The sequence below is a fragment of the Mauremys mutica genome, chromosome 25 (genome assembly GCF_020497125.1).
Source record: "Mauremys mutica isolate MM-2020 ecotype Southern chromosome 25, ASM2049712v1, whole genome shotgun sequence".
NCBI classification, from domain to species: Eukaryota; Metazoa; Chordata; order Testudines; family Geoemydidae; genus Mauremys; species Mauremys mutica.
In genome coordinates this window covers 15,572,143-15,592,843 of record NC_059096.1, presented here as the reverse complement: position 1 = coordinate 15,592,843, position 20,701 = coordinate 15,572,143, and the positions used below count along the sequence as shown (strand labels likewise).

Here is a 20,701-nt window from a genome sequence, read left to right as displayed (position 1 = left end):
TTGATTGGAGACAGTTCACAACACCCATGGTGCCCACACCCATGGTGCACACCTGCTTCTCCTGCAGGCGTTCTCAGGGGCAGACGCATCATGGATTTCATCACTGCCACTAGAGTCTGCCGAGTGCATCTGTGGGAGCAGGGTCTGGAGAGCAGAAGAGGGCAGGAGCAAGGGAACATCTGTCCCACCTTCTGTGGCTTGTGTAAGGGCTGGGGAGAACTGCAGACCCCGCACTGAGGCTGCCTTAGGTGGACACGGAGCCCCAGAGGTGGGACAGAGCAGCGGAGCTGAGCAGCCAAGCAGGAGAGGGGCATACGGCGCCTCTACAGGGGACGTAGCAGTGTGCACATGGGAACGCCAAGAGGCATTCTGCCTCCAGCACTCAGTATTGCCAACCGTCACAATTTTTATCAGGAGTCCCATAATATTTTATATCTTAAAGCGCCAGCTCCTGGAGTCAGGTGGTTAGGTGAGAGTCTCTGCTTTCACGTTTTTAAAGAAGTATGTTTCTAGCCCTTGTGATTGCACAGAAAAGCTGGACTTCACATGACCCACATGTGACCTAAAGGCTCAGTAGCATAGAAGGGGTTTTTCCATCACTGGTTTCCCCTCCACCTCCCCGAGTGATGGTAGGAAGGGAGCCGGAAGTGTTCTTCCATAGCTGCGTCTCCACTGGGGTTCGGGCAACATAGCTACTGTGCTCAGGAGTGTGGATTTTTCCCTGGTTACACTGACCTAGCTTTGACTTGTGCACCAGGCCTGCATGCTCTCTGGGCTGCTCACTCTGCCCCAGCCTTGGGTAGCTGCTGGGAACTCCCTGTGGCGGAATTACGAGGAATGGGTGTGATCCGCTACTAAGCTTTTCTCCCTGTTTCTCCACACAAGGAACAGATTCTCCTACTGCTTCTAAGAAACTCAGTCGCCCAGTTTGAGTCATTATTTCTCTGGCTGTGCCCTGGATGGCTACTTCCCTCCTAAAGCTGGAGGTTATTCACCCTTGAAATCAGAGGATTCAGGGGGTCTGGGTTCTTCGGCAGCGGGGGGCCCCCGCTTCGGCGGTAATTCGTCAGTGGGGGGTCCTTCTGCTCCGGGACCCGCTGCCAAAGTCCCCCGAAGACCGCAGCGGGGGCCCCCCACCACCGAATTACCGCCAAAGCGGGACCCGCCGCCGAAGTGCAGCCGGGTCTTCGGTGGTAATTTGGCAGCAGGGGGCCCCCGCAGCGGGTCTTCGGGGCACTTTGGCAGCGGGTCCCGGAGCGGAAGGGCCCCCTGCTGCCGAATTACCGCCAAAGACCCAGCTGCACTTCGGCGGCGGGTCCCGCTTCGGCGGTAATTCAGTGGCGGGGGGGGGTCCTTCCGCCCCAGAGCAGAAGGACCCCCCCCACCGGCAAAGACTGGAAGCTGAAGAAGCTCAGGGGGCCCGGGCCCCGCAAGAGTTTTCCGGGGCCCTCGGAGCAAGTAAAGGACCCCGCTCCAGGGGCCCCAAAAAACTCTCGTGGGGGTCCCTGCGGGGCAGGGGCCTGGGGCAAATTGCCCCACTTGCCCCCCCGGGCGGCCCTGCTTGAAATCATGGCTGGCCCTATTCTCACTGCCGTAGCCTGGCTGTAGGATTGAAGGAAGTGGCCTTCAATGGTCACTAACATGGTCAGTGCCCATGTTTCTCTCCCTCCATGCTATTTGCTGCATCTCCAGTTCTCTGGATGGATTCTGGTGGTGGCACCAACAATAAACTAAAGAACCCTCATGCTTCATGGCTTCAGCTGGCCATCTGCAGGGGTCAGGAAGAGATTTCGCTCCCTCCCCCCAGCATACCCTGGGGGCAGGGGGTGATCTCCTAAAGCATGGCTGGAGACAGGGCATTGGAGCGGGAGGGCAGAGCCAGATTAACATTTTGTGGGCCTGGCCTGGGGAGAGGAGTGAGCGGGGGTCAAGGGAAGGAGGGGGCAGAGAGGAGTGAACGTTGGGCAGGGCCTCAGCGGGAGAAGGCCAAGCAGATGTGGGCCTGGCACCACTGGCGCCATTGCAAACCCGGTTCTGGGGGCGGGCCAGAGCCATTCTCTCTCTTTCAGTGAGTCTAGCTCACAAGCTCAGGGTCTAACCGAGTGCTGTATGTGAGGTGGGGCAGGAATTTCCCCCCAGGTAGGTTGGCAGTGAGCTTGGGGCAGGGGGTGTCGCCTTCGCCTGCAGTGTGAGGGGCGGGTCACTGGGTCATTCCCCTGCCCTCGGGCACTGGTGCACCTCAGTGCCTCCTGGGCTCTGCCTGTGCCACGTCATAGTCCTGAGGGCTGTGCTGCTTTCAGGGCCGGCTCTAGCTTTTTTGCCGCCCCAAGCAAAACAAAAAACAAAAAACACCTCCTACTGCCTGCCGGACTGCCCTGCCGAAGAAAGAAACAAAAGGCAGCTGCAGGGAGCGCGTGGAGGGCGGTCAAGGCGGCTCGCGGGGCGCTGCAGCCCGCTCACAGCCGGGCAAGAGGGGCTCCCTCCTCCGGCCTTGGGGTGCTTCTTCCAGCCGGGCAGGCAGAGCCCCCGGGGGCTGCAGGAGGTGCTGGCTCAGCCACTCCTTTAAAGGCGGCTCGGCCGGGCCAGGCTCAGAGCAGCGCGAGAGGCAGAGGCCGGTGCAGGCGGTGGGGAGTGGTGCGTCCCGGGGAGCCCGGGCAGCAATGGGGATTGCTAATTCCTGCCCCCCAGCAGGGCGGCGGGAATGTGCTGCCCCAAGATTGGCCAGAATGCTGCCCCTTACAATGTGCTGCCCCAGGCACGTGCTTTCTCGTCTGGTGCCTGGAGCCGGCCCTGGATGCTTTGGGCTCATTTTGGTTGTTGGTGGTCAGCGTGCGGGTGCTGGGTAGTGTCAGTGGCCTGTGCTATGCAGGTACTAGGTGATCTGGCCTTTTTCACCCCTGTGACTCTAAAAGGCTGCTCCTGAAACACTACAGTGGTACAGCTGCATCATCGTTGTATAGACAGTCACTACTGCCATGGGTAAGGGTCTCCCATCACTGTCGTTCAGCCACCTCCCGAGAGGCGGTCGCCAGGTCATCAGAAGAACTGGGGGTGAGGTCAGCATATCTGCATCCCTGGGCAGTGCGGATTTCACACGCGGGAGACGCAGCTATGTGTTTCCAGTGTAGACAAGCCCTAATTCGAAGTCCAGGGCTCTCCCACTGTGTTAGGATGACACCTAGTGGCAGACATGTAAGCACCGCATTTTGGAATTGTATTGCTAACGCACCAGGGGCCTTGGTTTAAAAATAAGCCATCCAATCAGGGAACAGAAACAAGGAATGACTCAAGAAATGCCTAACTCAGCTCTTCTACACATAGCATTGCATGCAGGTGTCCAGTCGAAAGAGCTGGGCACTGGGGGATGGACTGTGCTCTTTTCTCACATCGAACAGCATCTGTGGCCACTTGTGCCCCATTGATTTCAATCGCTTTCCTCCAGCAAGGTCTAAGCTATTGGAAATCAGGATATGACAGTCTGGCCTTTCTACTACTGTGAATATCAGGATAGCCTGTGAGCAACCAACCACCTGATGGACGATCACAGAAAATACTTGGCAAATCTTCTCAAACTGTGAACAGATCTGTCGGAATCCCATTGAATCGCAAGCAATTCATGATCAGTTAAAGGGGCAAATTTTCAAAAGTATCTGCATGATTCGGAGCCTGAGATCCATTTTCAAAAGTGATTTAGGCACTTAAGAACCTGAGTCCCACTGATTTTTAATGAGTCCCATTTAGGCACCTGACTCCCATTGATTTGAAAATAGCTCTTAGGTTCTTAAGTCACTTAGGCATGTTTGAAAATTTGACCCCTTGTGTCTCCAACTCATACCCTACTCCTCAACCTGAAATGTTATTATCATTATTTGGTTAAGCTGCTTTTAGTATAACAGTGTTTGGTTCCACTTTAAAAACTAGAGACAGTAGCTGAAGAATAAAAGAAAATAAAGGTTAGAAATATTTAAACTGAGGCCAAGTTTTCAAAAATCCTCAGCATCCACTTTTGAAAATTCTGATCATACAGCTTGCTCCAGCTCTCAGGAATAAAAAAATTCCTGTTGATAACAACGAGAGCAGGATCAGCCCCGTAACTCCCACTGATATCATTTGGAACAGGATTGAACCTCAAAGAAAATCATTAATAACTTTTCTCACTTACAATCTGTTAGTTCCAGATTCAGTCAAGCAGGATAAGCTGCTTTTGAGCCAGAGGGAACATTAGGCTACCATGGCTATTTCACATCCAAGGGAATTTGTTCATGGGCTGTTACTCAAAAATGCTTGACAGATTCTTCTCAAACTTTGCAGAAACATTCTTCTTTGCCTTCACAGTAAATATGGTACTTTCCAAGGCAAATTCATGTTCCAAGGCAAAGTTATCATAGGGACTAAACAGGGGAACCTTGCAGGAGCCTTAGTTATGGAGTGGCTGTTGCCTCTCTTATCATCCATTCTGCATTATACATTGATTACACTTTTGATAGTAACTGTGATGTAAGTATACATGAGTATAGGAGAAGCATTGGATACTGCGTCCACAGGATCTGCCTTGAAAAATCCATTCAAACAGGGGACTGAAAGCTGACCAGAAGGTCCTAAAGAAAGGGTCAGTGTGCTGGGGCAGCTCTCCCATGGGGTCTTTGTAGCATTTTCATTAGCAGTCTAGAGAGGAAATAAACAACAAGGTAACAAAATATGCAGGTGACTCATGGGAGGTATAGTTCAGATACCTCATGCTCCCATTCTCCTCTATGGGGAAGGCTACACCACCCATGATGCACTACAGCCTTCCATTTGTTTGAATGGTCGCAGTGCCTCTTGGGAGTCACATGACTGTAGTGCATCAAGGGAGATAAAGTCGAGCCAGGGAGCCTGGCTCACCTAAGTGAACAGGGGCAAGAAGCATTCCGTTCTGTGCTAGTCTGCATAGGTACTACACCTCCCAGGAGGCACTGGGGGAGTTCAGAGGACATGGTCATAGCCAAAATGAATTCCAGCGATGGGGATAGGGAAGGGAAGAACAGAACAATACCGAGCGTTCTCTGAAGCCATGTATGTGATGCCAACCACAGCTCTCCATGTGGGGTTCTGCCTACTGGCGGCAAAGTGCGGAGAGCGGGAAGCGCTGGGGGCTGCTGGAAGGGAATTTTTTCTACTTGTGTTTGGAGCAGCTGGGGTATTCCAGTGACCCACATTCAGAAGCTGTTCCAAGCATTGGCTGGAGCAATGGCTGGGATGGAGGCATCTGTTGTCAGTCTCACCAGCCTGGCTCATGCGTCTCCTTTGCCTTTCTGGATCCCTTCACAGGCATTTGGAACAATTTGTTTACCTTACCATGTACCTTGGCCGGGCTAGCTCCTGTGGCAAATGGCTCATGTGTGGCCCTCATATGTGGGAGCATGGGTGAGCTTAGCTCTGTCCTAGCGCTTCTGATCCTCCTCTGCTTCCTTCCTTTCCCACACTTTCTGAACTCCAGTGAGAAACTGGGACATGTTAGCTCCACAGGGCAACATGGCCAAATCGGCTGGCTACTGGCTACCTTGTCGGCTGCAGTGTCCAGTGAATCAACGCAGAGCAGCTGGCGTATCTCACCCCCGGTGGATACAATGCCCAGTATGAGCGATGCCTGAAACTTTTGGGGCCATAAGTCGCCGCCTGCGCCCCTTGGCTCCAGAATCTCTGTCTCATCTGTGATTGATTGAATGCCCTGACATTTGCTAGTGACCTTGGGGGAGATGAGCCCTACCAATTGCACACAAGATACCCCTTCATATCAGGTCCTTATCGTGGGGTCACTTGTTGCTGTGTAGAATGTACAGGTCTGTAGATGTGTCTCTACCTACCACATGGCCGCTCAGCACATTGGATAAAACTGGCTATTGAAGCAGGAAAGACAGATAAAAATAGGAGGATCCCTGGAGATTTGCTAAGATTTTTCTCTTCTTAGCTAACCCACTGGAGGTTGCAGAGTGCTTTCTGGGAGCCCAGCCAAGGCAAGATTCAGAGTCAGTTCTACTGGGTGAAAACTATTTGGAATCCAGGTTTTGCACTGGAGTGAACTTTGTCCTAAAAGCTCTTCAGAGTAAGTGGAGCCAGAAATATTTGAGATAAACAGAATTCCGGGAGCCCAGGTTTCTGCTGGTCTAATTATAACAAAGGGCATTTGTCGGGGATTTCAGTGGGGTTGGTAGCCCAGGGACAGGACCGGGGCAATGAGAAGCATTCAGAGATTTTGGATAGAGCTGGGTGGGAAATGGCTTTTCCATCCTGCAAGATCTTGTGAGCTTTTGGAAGTGTTTCTGTTCTGAATTGGAACAAAAAGCAGAATCTTGACAAATTTTGCACATGGATCATCCCAAAAAGAATCCAGACAAGGTCAAATGAAATGTGTCATTCGCTCATTTCGAATGTTCCCATTTTTTTTACTTTTTTCACCTTCTTTTAGTGTAAATTAACTAAAATTGCAAGCAGACAACTTTTTAAAACTGGGAAACCAAGGTTTTTGACTCGAAATTATCAAAACGTGACATTTTGACACTTCCAAACGTTTGTTTGTTTTTTCAAAAAAAAAATTTTAAATGGGAGATTCAGCCAAACTGGCCCTTTCTCACCAACAGTTTAGCTTTTGTCAAATCACCATTTTTCCAATGAAAATAATGTTTCTTTAGAAAATTCCCAACCAGCTGGCGTTTGGGAACTTGGGAAATGCTCGAGAAACACAGCTCAGCAAAAGTGGCAACGCCTTTGCAGGGGTGAGCTCTCTTCATATGATCAGCACACCCATAGGCTGTGACACGGCTCTCCCCCTGCACCACCATTGCTGGGACAAGCTCTCTGATGCAAGCCACACCAGGAATTGTGCTGCTTCCTTCCTTTGATTCTGCAGCTTCTGGCTTCCTGATTCGTACTTGTAACATCTCACCTGAAGCAGAAGTGGGTGGCCACTTTGATTTAAACTGAAAAAGTCTGATCCTGTAGCTGCCTGCGGGGGCAACAGAGAGGGTCTTTCATGGTGGTTTTCGTTTTGCAGAGTTCCCAGCAGTTTTGTGGGTTTCCACATTTTTTGCAAGAAATTTGTATTGAAATTTTTATCCAAAACATAAAAATCATTTGCAGACATCAATATCCACTTCCATCATGTTGTTGATTAAAAACAAAAGTGAATAAAAACATCCTGAGAAAATTCACCAAGAACTTTTTATTTAAGATGACAATTTTTGGTGAAAATATTCATTTTAAAAATTGCCATTTTTGGACTAACAAACTCCTGTTTCCAAAAGTTTCAATCACCCCCACTCCCTGATCCCCCTGGGCGTAGTGCAGCTCAGTGGTTCTCAACCAGGGGTACATTTATCCCTGGGGGTACGCAGAGGTCTTCCAGAGGGTACATTAACTTATCTAAATATTTGCCTAGTTTTACAACATGAAAACCACTAGCAAAGTCAGTACAAACTAAAATTCATACAGACAATGATGTGTTTATACCGCTCTATATACTATACACTGACATGTAAGCGCAATATTTATATTCCAATCGCTTTTATAATTGCATGGTAAAAAGGAGAAAGTCAGCAATATTTCAGTAATAGTGTGCTGCGACACTCGTATTTTTATGTCTCATTTTGTAAGCAGATAGTTTTGAAGTGAGGTGAAACTTGGGGGTACACCATACAGATCAGACTCCTGAAAGGGGTGCAGTAGTCTGGAAAGATGGAGAGCCACTGGTGCAGCCCACTCACCCAGATCCACTCCCCAAGCCCTGCCTTGGGGAGGCAAGACCCCAGGGTGCACCCTGCCAGGGCTTCTCACCGCCCACCTGCCATGCCTGGGCATAGAATTGTGGTATGTCTAGACTACAAGTGCTACAGCAGCGCTGCGGCAGCTTCGCTACTATAGTGTAGCCACTTGCTATGGAGACAGAAGGGGTTTGGCCATTGCTGTAGTTATCCACCTCCTTGAGAGACAGTAGCAAGGTCAAGGGAGGAGTTCTTCCATTGTCAACCTAAGGGCTTAGGTTGGCTTTAACTACGTCTCTCAGAATTGCACTAATCCAGCCCTGCCCAACCTGTGCTGTAACCACACCCATCCATGCCCAAGATGAGGCCTCTATTGCTCCCTGGAAGCATTTGGTCTCCAATGTGTGAAGCCGTTTGTTGCTGGTGCATTAGCCACTCCCAGCATTTGGGGTGTCTCCTATTTGTGACTCTGTCCCTGGTGCCTGCTGGAGCCCTGGGCTGAGTCTGTCTCCGTCCCTGCTCTCCACAGAAGCCGCTGTCCAGCGGCAGCACATCATCCATGTGCAGCACTGTGGATTACAAGGCGCCAGAGGTGGAGGCGGAGGAGGCTGCAGACGAGGCTGCTGAGGGCCAGGGGCCGGAGGAGTGCTTCACTGAGGGTAAGGGAGCCACGCAGTGACCCTGTGGAGAGAGGCACCGGGGGAGCAGGAGGGTGGAGGGTTACCCCGTCCTGGTATGATCCCAGAGCACCAGGTGTGCCTGCAAAACGCAGCACAGCTGCCCTGAAACCAACAGAGAATGGGCCACGGGTAGAGAACTAGCTCGGCAGTGACAGACTCCAGGAGCTCAGTCTAGTTAGCTTAACAAAGGGACAGGTCAGGGGTCACTCGATCCCTGTCGATAAGCACCTACCTGGGGAACAAATCGTTCATCATGGGCTCTCCAGTGTAGCAGAGAAAGGTCCAGCATGGTCAGCTCCCACCCCAAACTCACAGAGCTCCATGGGATCTCAATGCCCTGGGGTCCCAACACCCATGGGATCCCATCCCAAATTCACACAGCCCCCCAGGGATCCCAACCCCCCTGAGATCCCACCCCCCCTCAAGGAATCCCACCCCAAACTCATGGCAGCACCACACCAGATCCCACCCCAGAACTCACAAGCACAATGCTTCCCAGGCTGAGACAGGCGCCGGCGCAAAGGGTGCCAGCCCCCTCCATTGAGAGTTTTCCCAGGGGTGGAGGGTGCAGCATGGCCAGCGCTAGCCAGGGCTGGTGGTGGGAGGCAGGGGCCCTGCAGCAGGTCAGGAACTGTACATGGACCAGGTTTGGGCAGGCAAGGCCTGGAGGGGGAAAGGCAAAGGGGAAGCGGGGGAGGAGGGGGAGAGGGGCTGTTGTTGGGGACAGAGAAAGAAAGAGGGAAGAAAAGGAGGGGCTGGTGTTAAGGAGCAGAAAGGAGAGGCAGGAGAGGGAGTGGAGTGAGGAAAGAACTGGTGCTAGGGAGGGGCGGGGGCAGGTAGAGGAGGGGTCAGAGGGGCTGATGCAGGGGAGGGGTGGGGGTGGGGACCGGTGTAGGGGAGGGGCGGGGCGCTAGTGAACGGGAGCGGTCAATCGGGCTGGTTCAGAGGAGGGGTGGAGGGTGGGGGCTGGTGTAGGGGAGGGGTCAAGGGGGCTGGTTCAGATGAGGGGTGGAGGGTGGGGGCTGGTGTAGGGGAGGGGTGGGGCGCTAGTGCAGGGGAGGGGGTCAGAGGGGCTGATGCAGGGGAGGGGTGGGGGTGGGGACCGGTGTAGGGGAGGGGCGGGGGGCTAGTGCAGGGGAGGGGTCAGAGGGGCTGATGCAGGGGAGGGGTGGGGGTGGGGACCGGTGTAGGGGAGGGGTCAAGGGGGCTGGTGCAGATGAGGGGTGGAGGGTGGGGGCTGGTGTAGGGCAGAGGTCAGAGGAGCAGCCAAGAGGGCCGGGGTAGGGGGGCAGCAGGGGGGTGATGGGATGTATGGTTTTGGGCCGTATGCCCCAGAGGAGGTGCGCCCCCAGGCGAGGGCAGGCGGCAATGCCACAGCATCCTGACCCAGGTGAGCAGCTTTACACCCTGGCCTAGTCCATCCCGCTGGGCAGGTTCCTGGCAGATGTGTCAAATTCACCTGTCTCCAGGCTGGACCGGCTCTGCCCTGCCAGGCCCAGCTTGCCCTGGTGTGTGGCCACCCAGGCCTGGCAGTCTGGCAGAGCAGCACCTGGCTGGCTCGCTGCACCGGAAGACGACTCTGCCACCTGCAGCTCCCCAGAGAGGGTGCTGGCCCTGCGTCTGCGTGTGCCATGCCGTGGCTCAGGAGCTAACAGGTGCCTCTCTGCTCCCCCCCGTCCCAGCCTGCGTGCGGCGCTTTCCTTTCCTCTACGTCGACATCACAACCAACAAGGGGAAGATCTGGTGGAACCTTCGGAAAACCTGTTTCAAGATTGTCGAGCACAACTGGTTCGAGACCTTTATCATCTTCATGATCCTCCTCAGTAGTGGAGCGCTGGTGAGTCACAGGTTTCGGTCCCGCGCCAAAGCCCCCATGTGCCCTGCACCGAGCCCCCTGGATTGTGGGACCGAAAGTCTGGTGCAGGCTTTGTGGCAGCACCAGATACTCCCTAAAAGGAGGTGAATTGGATATGAAGCTAAAGGATCAGCATCCAGTGCTTTGGGCACCTGGCCAGGTCGGGGAGGCAGTTTGGGGCTGTGGGCTAAGCACCACAACTGGAGATGTTTTGCTTTGATCAGTGGCAAAATACTTAATGTTGAACAGTAAAATGCCATCAGTAGGTTTCAGGCCAGTAAGACTGACTTCAGTAACGGGCAAACTGGTTGAAACTATAGTAAAGAACAAAATTATCAGACACACAGATGAACACAACCTGTTGGGGAAGAGTCAACATGGTTTTTGTAAAGGGAAATCATGCCTCACCAATCTACTAGAATTATTTGAGGGAGTCAACAAGCATGTGGACAAAGAGGATCCAGTAGATATAGTGTACTTAGATTTTCAGAAAGCCTTTGACAAGGTCCCTCACCAAAGGCTCCCAAGCAAAGTAAGCTGTCATAGGATAAGAGGGAAGGTTCTCTCATAGAGCAGTAACTGGTTAAAAGGTAGGGAACAAAGGGTAGGTCAGTTTTTAGAATGCAGAGAGGTAAATAGTGGTGTCCCCCAGGGGTCTGTACTGGGCCCAGTCCTATTCAACATATTCATAAATGATCTGGAAAAAGGGGTAAACAGTGAGGTGGCAAAATTTGCAGATGATAAAAAATTATTCTAGATAGTTAAGTCCCAGGCAGACTGTGAATAGCTACAAAAGGATCTCACAAAACTGGGTGACTGGGCAACAAAATGGCAGATGAAATTCAATGTTAATAAATGCAAAAAGTGATGCACATTGGAAAACATAATTCCAACTATACATATACAATGATGGGGTCTAAATTAATTGTTACCACTCAAGAGAGAGATCTTAGAGTCATTGTGGATAGTTCTCTGAAAACCTCCACTCAATGCGCAGCGGCAGTCAAAAAAGTGAACAGAATGTTGGGAATCATTAAGAAAGGGATAGATAATAAGACAGAAAATATCATATTGCCTTTATATAAATCCATGGTATGTCCACATCTTGAATACTGCGTGCAGATGTGGTCGCCCCATCTCAAAAAAAGATATATTGGACTTGGAAAAGGTTCCGAAAAGGGCAACAAAAATTATTAAGGGTATGGAACGGCTGTTGTATGAGGAGAGATTAATAAGACTGGGACTTTTCAGCTTCGAAAAGAGGATACTAAGGGGAGATATGATTGAGGTCTATAAAATCATGACTGATGTGGAGAAAGTAAATAAGAAAGTGTCATTTACTCCTCATAACACAAGAACTAGGGGTCACCAAATGAAATGAATAGGCAGCAGGTTTAAAACAAACAAAAGGAAGTATTTTTTCACACAATGCACAGTCAACCTGTGGAACTCTTTGCCAGAGGATGTTGTGAAGGCAAAGACTATAACAGGGTTCAAAAAAGAACTAGAGAAGTTAATGGAGGACAGGTCCATCAATGGCTATTAGCCAGGATGGGCAGGGAGTGTCCCTAGCCTCTGTTTGCCAGAAGCTGGGAATGGGCGACAGGGGATGGATTACTTGATGATGACCTGTTCTGTTCATTCCCTCTGGGGCACCTGGCACTGGCCGCTGTTGGAAGACAGGACACTGGGCTAGATGGACCTTTGGTCTGACCCAATGTGGCCATTCTTATGTTCAATATTAATGATTCATTTAGATGAATAAATGAGATTGTTCACAACTCCCGCACACTCTGGGAAACTTCATTTAATTTCTTCCTATTTGGAAGGGATTTCTGTAATCCCCAAAGATTTGCAACCTAGATTATAAAAGCCTCGAATGGCCCCAAAATTGGCCATTCCTAGGGACTCCCAAAGCTCCAGGAGACACCCTTCCTCTCCACTGCCCCAGGGCTCTGCTCTTTGAAAGATGGTGTCAGAGACAAATCACAGCTTTTGCAGCTCCGTCCCCCTAGCATGTCTTAGATGACTGTGGGTCTGCTCGGGTGGCTGGGCTGCAGGGCATATAGCCCATTCTCCCTTGGCAAATACCACCCACTCTTCAACATTGCCGAAGAACTTTTTCGTAATGGTGGCTTGATTTTACAGGGATGGTTTTATCACTTTTCATACGCTCTGTGGCCCTGGCTGTCAGGGGACACCCATCAGAAAAGATTATTGTATTGATTGGTTTAGCATTAGCAGCTGGTTGCTTTGCTATCCTAGTGCTTGAGTGCTGGTTTTGAAGTTGGTCAGACAATAAGTCATGGATCAGCTTGGTTTTGGTTCCCTTTAAATATTTGGAGTGAATACATCTGGGCTACAAAAATCAGTCCTTGTTTGCATTCCTGAGACTTTCCTCCCTGCAACTCTGGGGGTAACATTTTCTTATGTGTCTAAGTGACTTAGGGGCCCATGTCCAATTTTCAGAAGTGATTTAGGCACTTAGGAGTGCCACTGTCAATGGACATAGGCTCCAAGGGCTCAGAATTTCAGAGGTATTTAGGTGCCTAAAGATGCAACTAGGCACACAGTGGGATTTTCAAATGCCCTCTGTGCCTATCTCCCATTGATTTCATTGGCATCTTTGGGTGCCCAACTACCTTTCAAAATCTGGCACTAAGTGTCTGTACTTTTTAAAATGGGCTTTTGGCTCCTAAGTCACTGAAGTGCTTTAGAAATTTTTGCCCTTTAAAACCATCAGAGCCCTTTAAATGTAGCAAAAGGAGAAAGGCCTCAGTCCGGCTGCTGCTCTCCTGTCCCACTGTAGCCGTGAATTCCTCTGCTGGGAGCCCATCTCACGGAAGCCCAACTCATCTAGCTCTGCGCCTCTTCTAGGCTTTTGAAGACATCTACATTGAGCAGCGGAAGGTGATCCGCACGATCCTGGAGCACGCTGACAAGATCTTCTCCTACGTGTTTGTCCTCGAGATGCTACTCAAGTGGGTGGCCTATGGTTTCAAGGTGTATTTCACCAACGCCTGGTGCTGGCTCGATTTTCTCATCGTGGATGTAAGTTGCTGCTCGAGCAATGGAGCAGGAAAGAGCATCTCCATGCTTTGGAGCTTTACATTAGCAATCAGCAGATATTTCTGCAGCAAAGGGCAAAGGGGTAGCTCTGGGGCACGGGAAATGTAGCATCTCTGGGTCAAGGGCCATTTGAGTCTGAGAATGCAGAATCTCTGCTCCATGCAGGCTCTAAAAGAGGCCACAGCCCAGGCTGCTCCCACGCTGAGTGGGATGGGGGACTGGGCTTGATGGGGTGCTCCCAGCAGCGTTCCAGGGTGCAGTGTTCCAATGTGGCTCCAGCACATAGTGCTCTGACATGGCCCAGATCCGTGTTTGGGGACCTGGCTGTGGGACAGGCATCCAGAGAGCAGGCAAATGCAGAGTGAGCACTGAAAACCATCCCATTCGAAAAGGCCTTTCCACTCTAAGAGTGACACTCACAACACTGAACCCCTTTTTACCTCAACACTGATCCTCTTGAACCCCCAAACCCCAGCACTGACCCCCCTTCTCCCCCAAACCCCAGCACTGACCCCCCTTCTCCCCCAAACCCCAGCACTGACCCCCTCTTCTCCCCCCAAACCCCAGTACTGACCCCCCTTTTCCCCCAAACCCCAGCACTGACCCCCCTTCTCCCCCAAATCCCAGCACTGACCCCCTCTTCTCCCTCCAAACCCCAGCACTGACCCCCCTTCTCCCCACTAACCCCAGCACTGACCCCCTTCTCCTCCCTACCTCAGCACTGACCCCCCTTCTCCCCCAAACCCAGAACTGACCCCCTTCTATCCCCAACCCCAGCACTGACCCCTCTTCTCCCCCCAAATCCAGCACTGACCCCCCCTTCTCCCCCAAACCCAGCACTGACCCCCTTCTATCCCCAACCCCAGCACTGACCGCCCTTCTCCTCCCTACCCCAGCACTGACCCCCTTTCCCCCAAACCCAGAACTGACCCCCCCTTGCATCGCCAGCACTGACCCCCCTTCTCCCCCTCCCCAGCACTGGCCCCCTTTCTTCCCCACAAAGCCCAGCACTGAAGCTGCAGCTGAGGCCAGGGCTTGGAGTGTGAAGCCCTCCCGAGGTGCCAGACCCTGGGCCGTGGCATCTACAGAGCTTGTAGCACGGCAGAGCAAGCCTGGGTCTGTCGGCCCCAGCTCAGAGGCTCGTTGCCTGGCATGGGCAGTGGGTAGGAGGGGCTCGGTCTCCCCAAATGGGGCAAGAAATGGCAGCTGTGGGCCCACCGCCTGTGAAGCTCCCGAGACATGGGGGCACCACTGGTGCCCGGACCGTGGCCCTGCCTGCACTCTGCCCGAGGCCTCGCCCCTCTTCCGGCCCCTGCTCTGCCTCTCCCCCTACACCCCCTGCCCACCGCTTATGCCTTTCTAGGGGAGAAGGCAGAGAGACACGAGGGGCAGGGCCTTGGGGAGGGGGCAGTGAGACATGAGCAGTGGGTGGAGGCAGAGAGGAGAGAGCGAGCAGTGGGGGAGGGGGGAGCTCAGGAAAGGAGAGGAGCAAGCAGCAGGTGGGGGAGCCTCAGGGGAAGAGGCGGGGTGGGGACGGGGCCTGGGGGAAGAGGCGGGGTGGGGACGGGGCCTCAGGGGAAGAGGCGGAGTGGGGACGGGGCCCCGGGGAAGAGGCGGGGTGGGGACGGGGCCTCAGGGGAAGAGGCGGGGTGGGGACGGGGCCTCAGGGGAAGAGGCGGGGTGGGGACGGGGCCCCGGGGAAGAGGCGGGGTGGGGACGGGGCCTCAGGGGAAGAGGCAGGGTGGGGACGGGGCCTGGGGGAAGAGGCGGAGTGGGAGGGGCCTGGGGGAAGAGGCGGGGTGGGGACGGGGCCTCAGGGGAAGAGGCGGAGTGGGGACGGGCCCCGGGGAAGAGGCGGAGTGGGGGCAGGGCCTGGGGGAAGAGGCGGAGTGGGGACAGGGCCTGGGGGAAGAGGCGGGGTGGGGACAGGGCCTGGGGGAAGAGGCGGGGTGGGGACGGGGCCCGGGAGAAGAGGCGGGGTGGGGACGGGGCCACGGGGAAGAGGCTGAGTGGGGACGGGGCCCCGGGGAAGAGGCTGAGTGGGGACGGGGCCTGGGGGAAGAGGCGGAGTGGGGACGGGGCCTGGGGGAAGAGGTGGAGTGGGGCAGGGCCTCAGGGGAAGAGGCGGAGTGGGGACGGGGCCTCAGGGGAAGAGGCGGAGTGGGGACGGGCCCCGGGGCAGAGGCGGCGTGGGGGCAGGGCCTGGGGGAAGAGGCGGAGTGGGGACAGGGCCCCGGGGAAGAGGCGGGGTGGGGACGGGGCCCTGGAGAAGAGGCGGGGTGGGGACGGGGCCTGGGGGAAGAGGCGGAGTGGGGACGGGGCCCCGGGGAAGAGGCTGAGTGGGGACGGGGCCTGGGGGAAGAGGCGGAGTGGGGACGGGGCCTGGGGGAAGAGGCTGAGTGGGGCAGGGCCTCAGGGGAAGAGGCGGAGTGGGGACGGGGCCTCAGGGGAAGAGGCGGGGTGGGGGAGGGGCCTGGGGGAAGAGGCGGAGTGGGGACGGGGCCTGGGGGAAGAGGCTGAGTGGGGCAGGGCCTCAGGGGAAGAGGCGGAGAGGGGGAGGGGCCTGGGGGAAGAGGTGGGGTGGGGACGGGGCCCCAGGGAAGAGGCGGGGTGGGGACGGGGCCCCAGGGAAGAGGCTGAGTCGGACGGAGCCTGGGGGAAGAGGTGGAGTGGGGGAGGGGCCCCGGGGAAGAGGCGGAATGGGGGAGGGGCCCCGGGGAAGAGGCGGAGTGGGGGAGGGGCCCCGGGGAAGAGGCGGGGTGGGGGCAGGGCCTCAGGGGAAGAGGCAGGGTGGGGGCGGGGCCTGGGGGAAGAGGCGGAGTGGGGGCAGGGCCCCGGGGAAGAGGCGGAGTGGGGGCAGGGCCCCGGGGAAGAGGCGGAGTGGGAGTGGCCTGGGGGAAGAGGCGGAGTGGGGGCAGGGCCCCGGGGAAGAGGCGGAGTGGGAGTGGCCTGGGGGAAGAGGCGGGGTGGGGACGGGGCCTCAGGGGAAGAGGTGGGGTGGGAGGGGCTCAGGGCGGAGCAGGAGCTGGGGCCATGGTCCAGGTGCCAGTGGCCTCCCCCACTTCTTGGGAGCTTCCAGCGCTCACACCCAGCCTCCCCCAACACAGGAGTCATGCACCACCTATGGGGCCCAGGCTGTGCAGCTCGCCCCCAAGGGACTGGCCCACGGTCACCCAGGACATGTGCAAAGAAGCAGGGTCCCCTGAACCCCAGTTCACACCGTAATCAGTGGGCTGAGCCTCTGAGCACCAACCCTCCTGCTGGGGAATGTCCATCAGGGATGGGGAATGAGGCACAGGCCCTGCAGGCACAGGAACACCCATGGAAAAAAAGCCCTTCCTCCCCGCCCCAGCACCTCCCACCTGCCAGCGGCTCCGCCGATCAGCTCCTCCCCCTCCCTGCCAGTACCTCCGCCCCCCCAATCAGCTGTTCAGTGGCATGCAGGAGGTGCGGGGGGGGTAGGGAAGGAGCAGGGGCAGGAAGAGGCGGGGGAGGGAGCAGAAGACGTGGGGTGGGAGCTTGGGGGGAGGAGTGGAGTGGGGGCGGGGCCTGGGGAAAAGCAGGAGTGGGAAGAGGCGCGGTGGGGACTTGGGAGAAGGGTGGAGTGGGGGCGGGGCCTGGGGCAGAGCAGGGGTCGAGCACCCCCCTGGGAACAGAGGACGTCGGCGCCTATGCAGGTTGCCATCTCCTCTGGAGCTGCCTGTGGTCTATCAGCGCCGCTGCTAACGGTTCTGGGTTTCTCCCAAGGTTTCCATTATCAGCTTGACAGCAAACTGGTTGGGCTATTCCGAACTGGGCGCCATCAAATCGCTGAGGACTCTGAGGGCTTTGCGACCATTGCGGGCTCTGTCAAGATTCGAAGGCATGAGGGTAGGTCCTTCGCCAGGTCTCCTGGCTAGGTGTGACTGACTGAGTCGTTGGCACCTGGTAGACCGAGAACCGCTAGGTACTTCTTGGTGTGAGGGCCGAGGGAACCAATGTGTTGGACACAGAGCCAGCTGTGCCCTGGTGCTTCTAGAAAGGGCTTTGCAGAGGAAATGGCTGCCCCGCATTGCCAAAGCGCAGCCTTCGGAAATTGGAGATCGGCCTAAAATCATGAGATTCTAAAACTAGTAACTTTGGCAAGTTCCTTTGCTGGTCTTTTGGGGTCACGTGTTGAAGCTTTTCTCTGCAATCACAAGGGCCAGACTCATTGCTTCTTTACTGAACGCCGAGAATGCTCATGAAATCACCAGATTCCAGGAGCTGGGACTTTAACAAGATCCTCAACTATCCTGAGTGGGCAACTATCCTGAGTGGGCAACTATCCTGAGTGGGCAATGAGTGGGCAACACTGGCTCCCTTACAGACCCAGCAATGGGGAGTGCGAAGTGCTCACAGAGGGCAGGGGACAGGACTTCCTGCCTGGCTTGTGGCTGCCTGCACAGAGCTGAGGGAAGGACGGGGTGGGCACAGAGAGGCCAGGCCCCCAAATTGTATTCAGTAGACTCGGACTCGCTCTCCCGCTGGCGTTGGTGGTGCCTGGAGGTAACGCAGCCCGCTGGGTAGATGTTCTCCTCTGGGCCTCACTCTTTGAAGCCCAGTTGCTCCAATGAGGGACTTTAATGCCCTCAAAGTGCAGCCCTTGATTGCACCACATCTGGCCCGTGCCTGGCCCGCTGCCCGCTCCTCTCTCCTCCACAGTGCCGGCCTAGAGCTTCGAAATGGAAGAGGAGCGGCAGGCCCAGGAGGCCAAGGTACTAACCTGTGCCACCGCCCGTGCTACTTTGACTTTCCTGGTATTGGCACTCAGTGATCTAGCTACATCAGAGCCAGCGTGGGTATGTCTACACATGCTGCAATCACACCTCTGACTGCAGTGTAGACAGTCCCTGACAATCCCATTCTAGCTAGACGAGGTCCCATCTCTCCCGGGCGGCGCATCCCGTGTGCTCCTCGGCTATGTGGAGTGGGGAGACTCAAATCTGGCCGTGGGCGGGGGTGCCTCACACAGGAACTCCAGGTAACTGTACCTGCAGCACAATAACCTGTCCAGGTGGCTTTGAGGAGACGCATCTGCTCCCAGGTGTGGGGTACCTGTAATTCCATCCGAACAGCAGAGCTAGCATCCAGCCACAGAACTGCCACTCGCCAGGTCCCGAGTTGTTTCCCGCAGGCCAGCCCAGCCCCTCTCTCCCCTCCCGTTGCAGGTGGTGGTCAACGCCCTGCTGGGTGCCATCCCCTCCATTATGAATGTCCTGCTGGTCTGCTTGATCTTCTGGCTGATATTCAGCATCATGGGGGTGAACCTGTTTGCGGGGAAATACTACCGGTGCATCAACACCACTACGGACGAGCTCTTTGACATCAGCGAGGTGAACAACAAAAGCGACTGCCTGGCGCTGCTCCACACCCACCAGGTGCGCTGGGTAAACGTCAAGGTCAACTTCGACAACGTGGGCTTGGGCTACCTGTCCCTGCTGCAGGTGGTAAGTACTCCGCCGCGCGGCAGCTCTTGGCCTGGGGTAACCCCAGGCTAGCACAGCCCCCAGCCAGAGCAGCTGTCAGATGCCGAGTGAGAGGCTCCCCTGCAGTCCCTAGGCATCAGGTTGCTGGGCTCTATTTTATCATGATGTACCTGACAGGAGCATCTAGAGTTTTGACCAAGACCAGGGCTCTGCTGTGCTAGTGCAGAGTGAGTGACCGTCCCTGTCCCAAAGAGCTTACAGGAAAAATAGACAGGACCCAATGATTAGCCCCATTTTACAGAAGGGGGTGGGGGAAACTGAGGCACAGAAAGGGGAAGGGACTTGCCCAAGGTCACCCTCTCCAGATCAGATTGGCACCTAGCTGATCAGTGCAGGTCAGTGCAGCCCTAGCTGATCACCAGTCTGGTGCTCAGCTTCCCCTGCAGCGGTGTCATGCCACCTAATGCAGGAAACGAGACATGCACCCTCTTTTGTTCAGTCACAAACACCAAGCCCGCTCCAGCTCCTGGTGCAGTGAATGGTCCAACCCCCCGATTGCCAGAGACTCAGGATCAGGTGCTACAGGTTAACAGCTAGGCAGTGATCAGTTAGCTGTGTGTTGTACAAATGCAGCCTGGAAGCTAACTGGGAAGCCGAGGAGTCAGCTAGACTTCTGGTTAGCAAAGCTGGAGCTTGAGGCAGCTCCTGGCCCAGCTCAGTGGTTGACACCAGCCTGCCTCATTGCCTGACACTGCAGTTTTCCGGGCTCCCCAGACACACGTAAAGCGCCATCTCCAGGGATCAGTGTAGCTTCTCCCCCCGAATGGAGTGTGGGTGGGGGGTTTGGTTGGGAATTTTTTGACATGAGGTTTTTTTGTCCAAATGCCGATTTGTCGAAGGGGGAACTTCCCCTGGACATGTCTCGGTTTCAGCGACCCATTCATTGGGGAGGCTCCTCGCATCTTGGCTGGAATCTCGGGTCCAAGCGGTAGAGGCTGTGATAGACCCTAGCGCACTTCTGAGGGATGCGGGAGCCCTTTGCTCTGCCTGAGTTAGGGCAGGAATTTAAGCCTGGTTATTCCACAGCCCAGGGGCCAGATGTTCAGCAGCCAAAGTGCTGAGCTCCCCTGGGGCCTGACTCCACTGCTCTGTGCTGTCCCGGCAGGCCACCTTCAAAGGCTGGATGGACATCATGTATGCGGCCGTGGACTCCCGCGAGGTGAGGTGACACAGAGCGAGAAGCGACACACCCGGTTTCACAGGGCATGCTGGGACAAGGAGCCCTGCCCTGCATGCTTCAGCATGGCCCTGGGGCTGGCTTAGGGCTTTGAGGGGCACTTTGTGCTCTGCCCCCTGGCACTGGCAGGCTGGTGAGGGGCAGAGGAGCTGGGAAGGGAGGGGTGGAGCTCTCACCCTGTCCCATAGCTGAGCAGTGAACCGTGGGAACAGGACACAGCCTGATGTTTCATTGATCACACATTCTGCAGGCGCCACCCTCCCCCTTTGTCTTGCCAGTGCCCCCCAGAAACCAGCCCCCTCCAAAGTGCTCCAAGCTGACCCCAAACTATCAGATCTCCCCATCTTTTCTGAGACAGAAGCTGTCAGGGTTCCCTCCCCACTCTGAACTCTAGGGTACAGATGTGGGGATCCCCATGAAAGACCCCCTAAGCTTATCTCTACCAGCTTAGGTTAAAAACTTCCCCAAGGCACAAATTCGTCTTTGTCCTTGGAACAGTATCACTGTCACCACCAAGTGAGTTAGACAAAGATTTAGGAAAAGAACCACTTGGAGTTTCTGTTTCCCCAATATAGCCCCCCAAACTCCTTCACCCCCTTTCCTGGGGAGGCTTGAGAATAATATACCAACCAAATAGGTTAAAAAAGTGGGCACAGACCAGCCCTTGGGTTTTT

General features: G+C 55.1%; 1 protein-coding gene across 1 annotated transcript in view; it reads left to right on the top strand.

Moving 5' to 3' along the window:
* Positions 1-20,701, top strand: part of LOC123356208 (sodium channel protein type 4 subunit alpha-like) — a 144,228-nt gene that overhangs the window by 112,948 nt on the left and 10,579 nt on the right. Inside the window, exons 17-22 of the mRNA XM_044999200.1 lie at positions 8,269-8,398; positions 10,102-10,256; positions 13,152-13,325; positions 17,091-17,213; positions 18,533-18,811; positions 19,956-20,009. Of these exons, the coding sequence (XP_044855135.1) occupies positions 8,269-8,398; positions 10,102-10,256; positions 13,152-13,325; positions 17,091-17,213; positions 18,533-18,811; positions 19,956-20,009 (915 nt within the window). The remainder of the gene's footprint in view (positions 1-8,268; positions 8,399-10,101; positions 10,257-13,151; positions 13,326-17,090; positions 17,214-18,532; positions 18,812-19,955; positions 20,010-20,701) is intronic.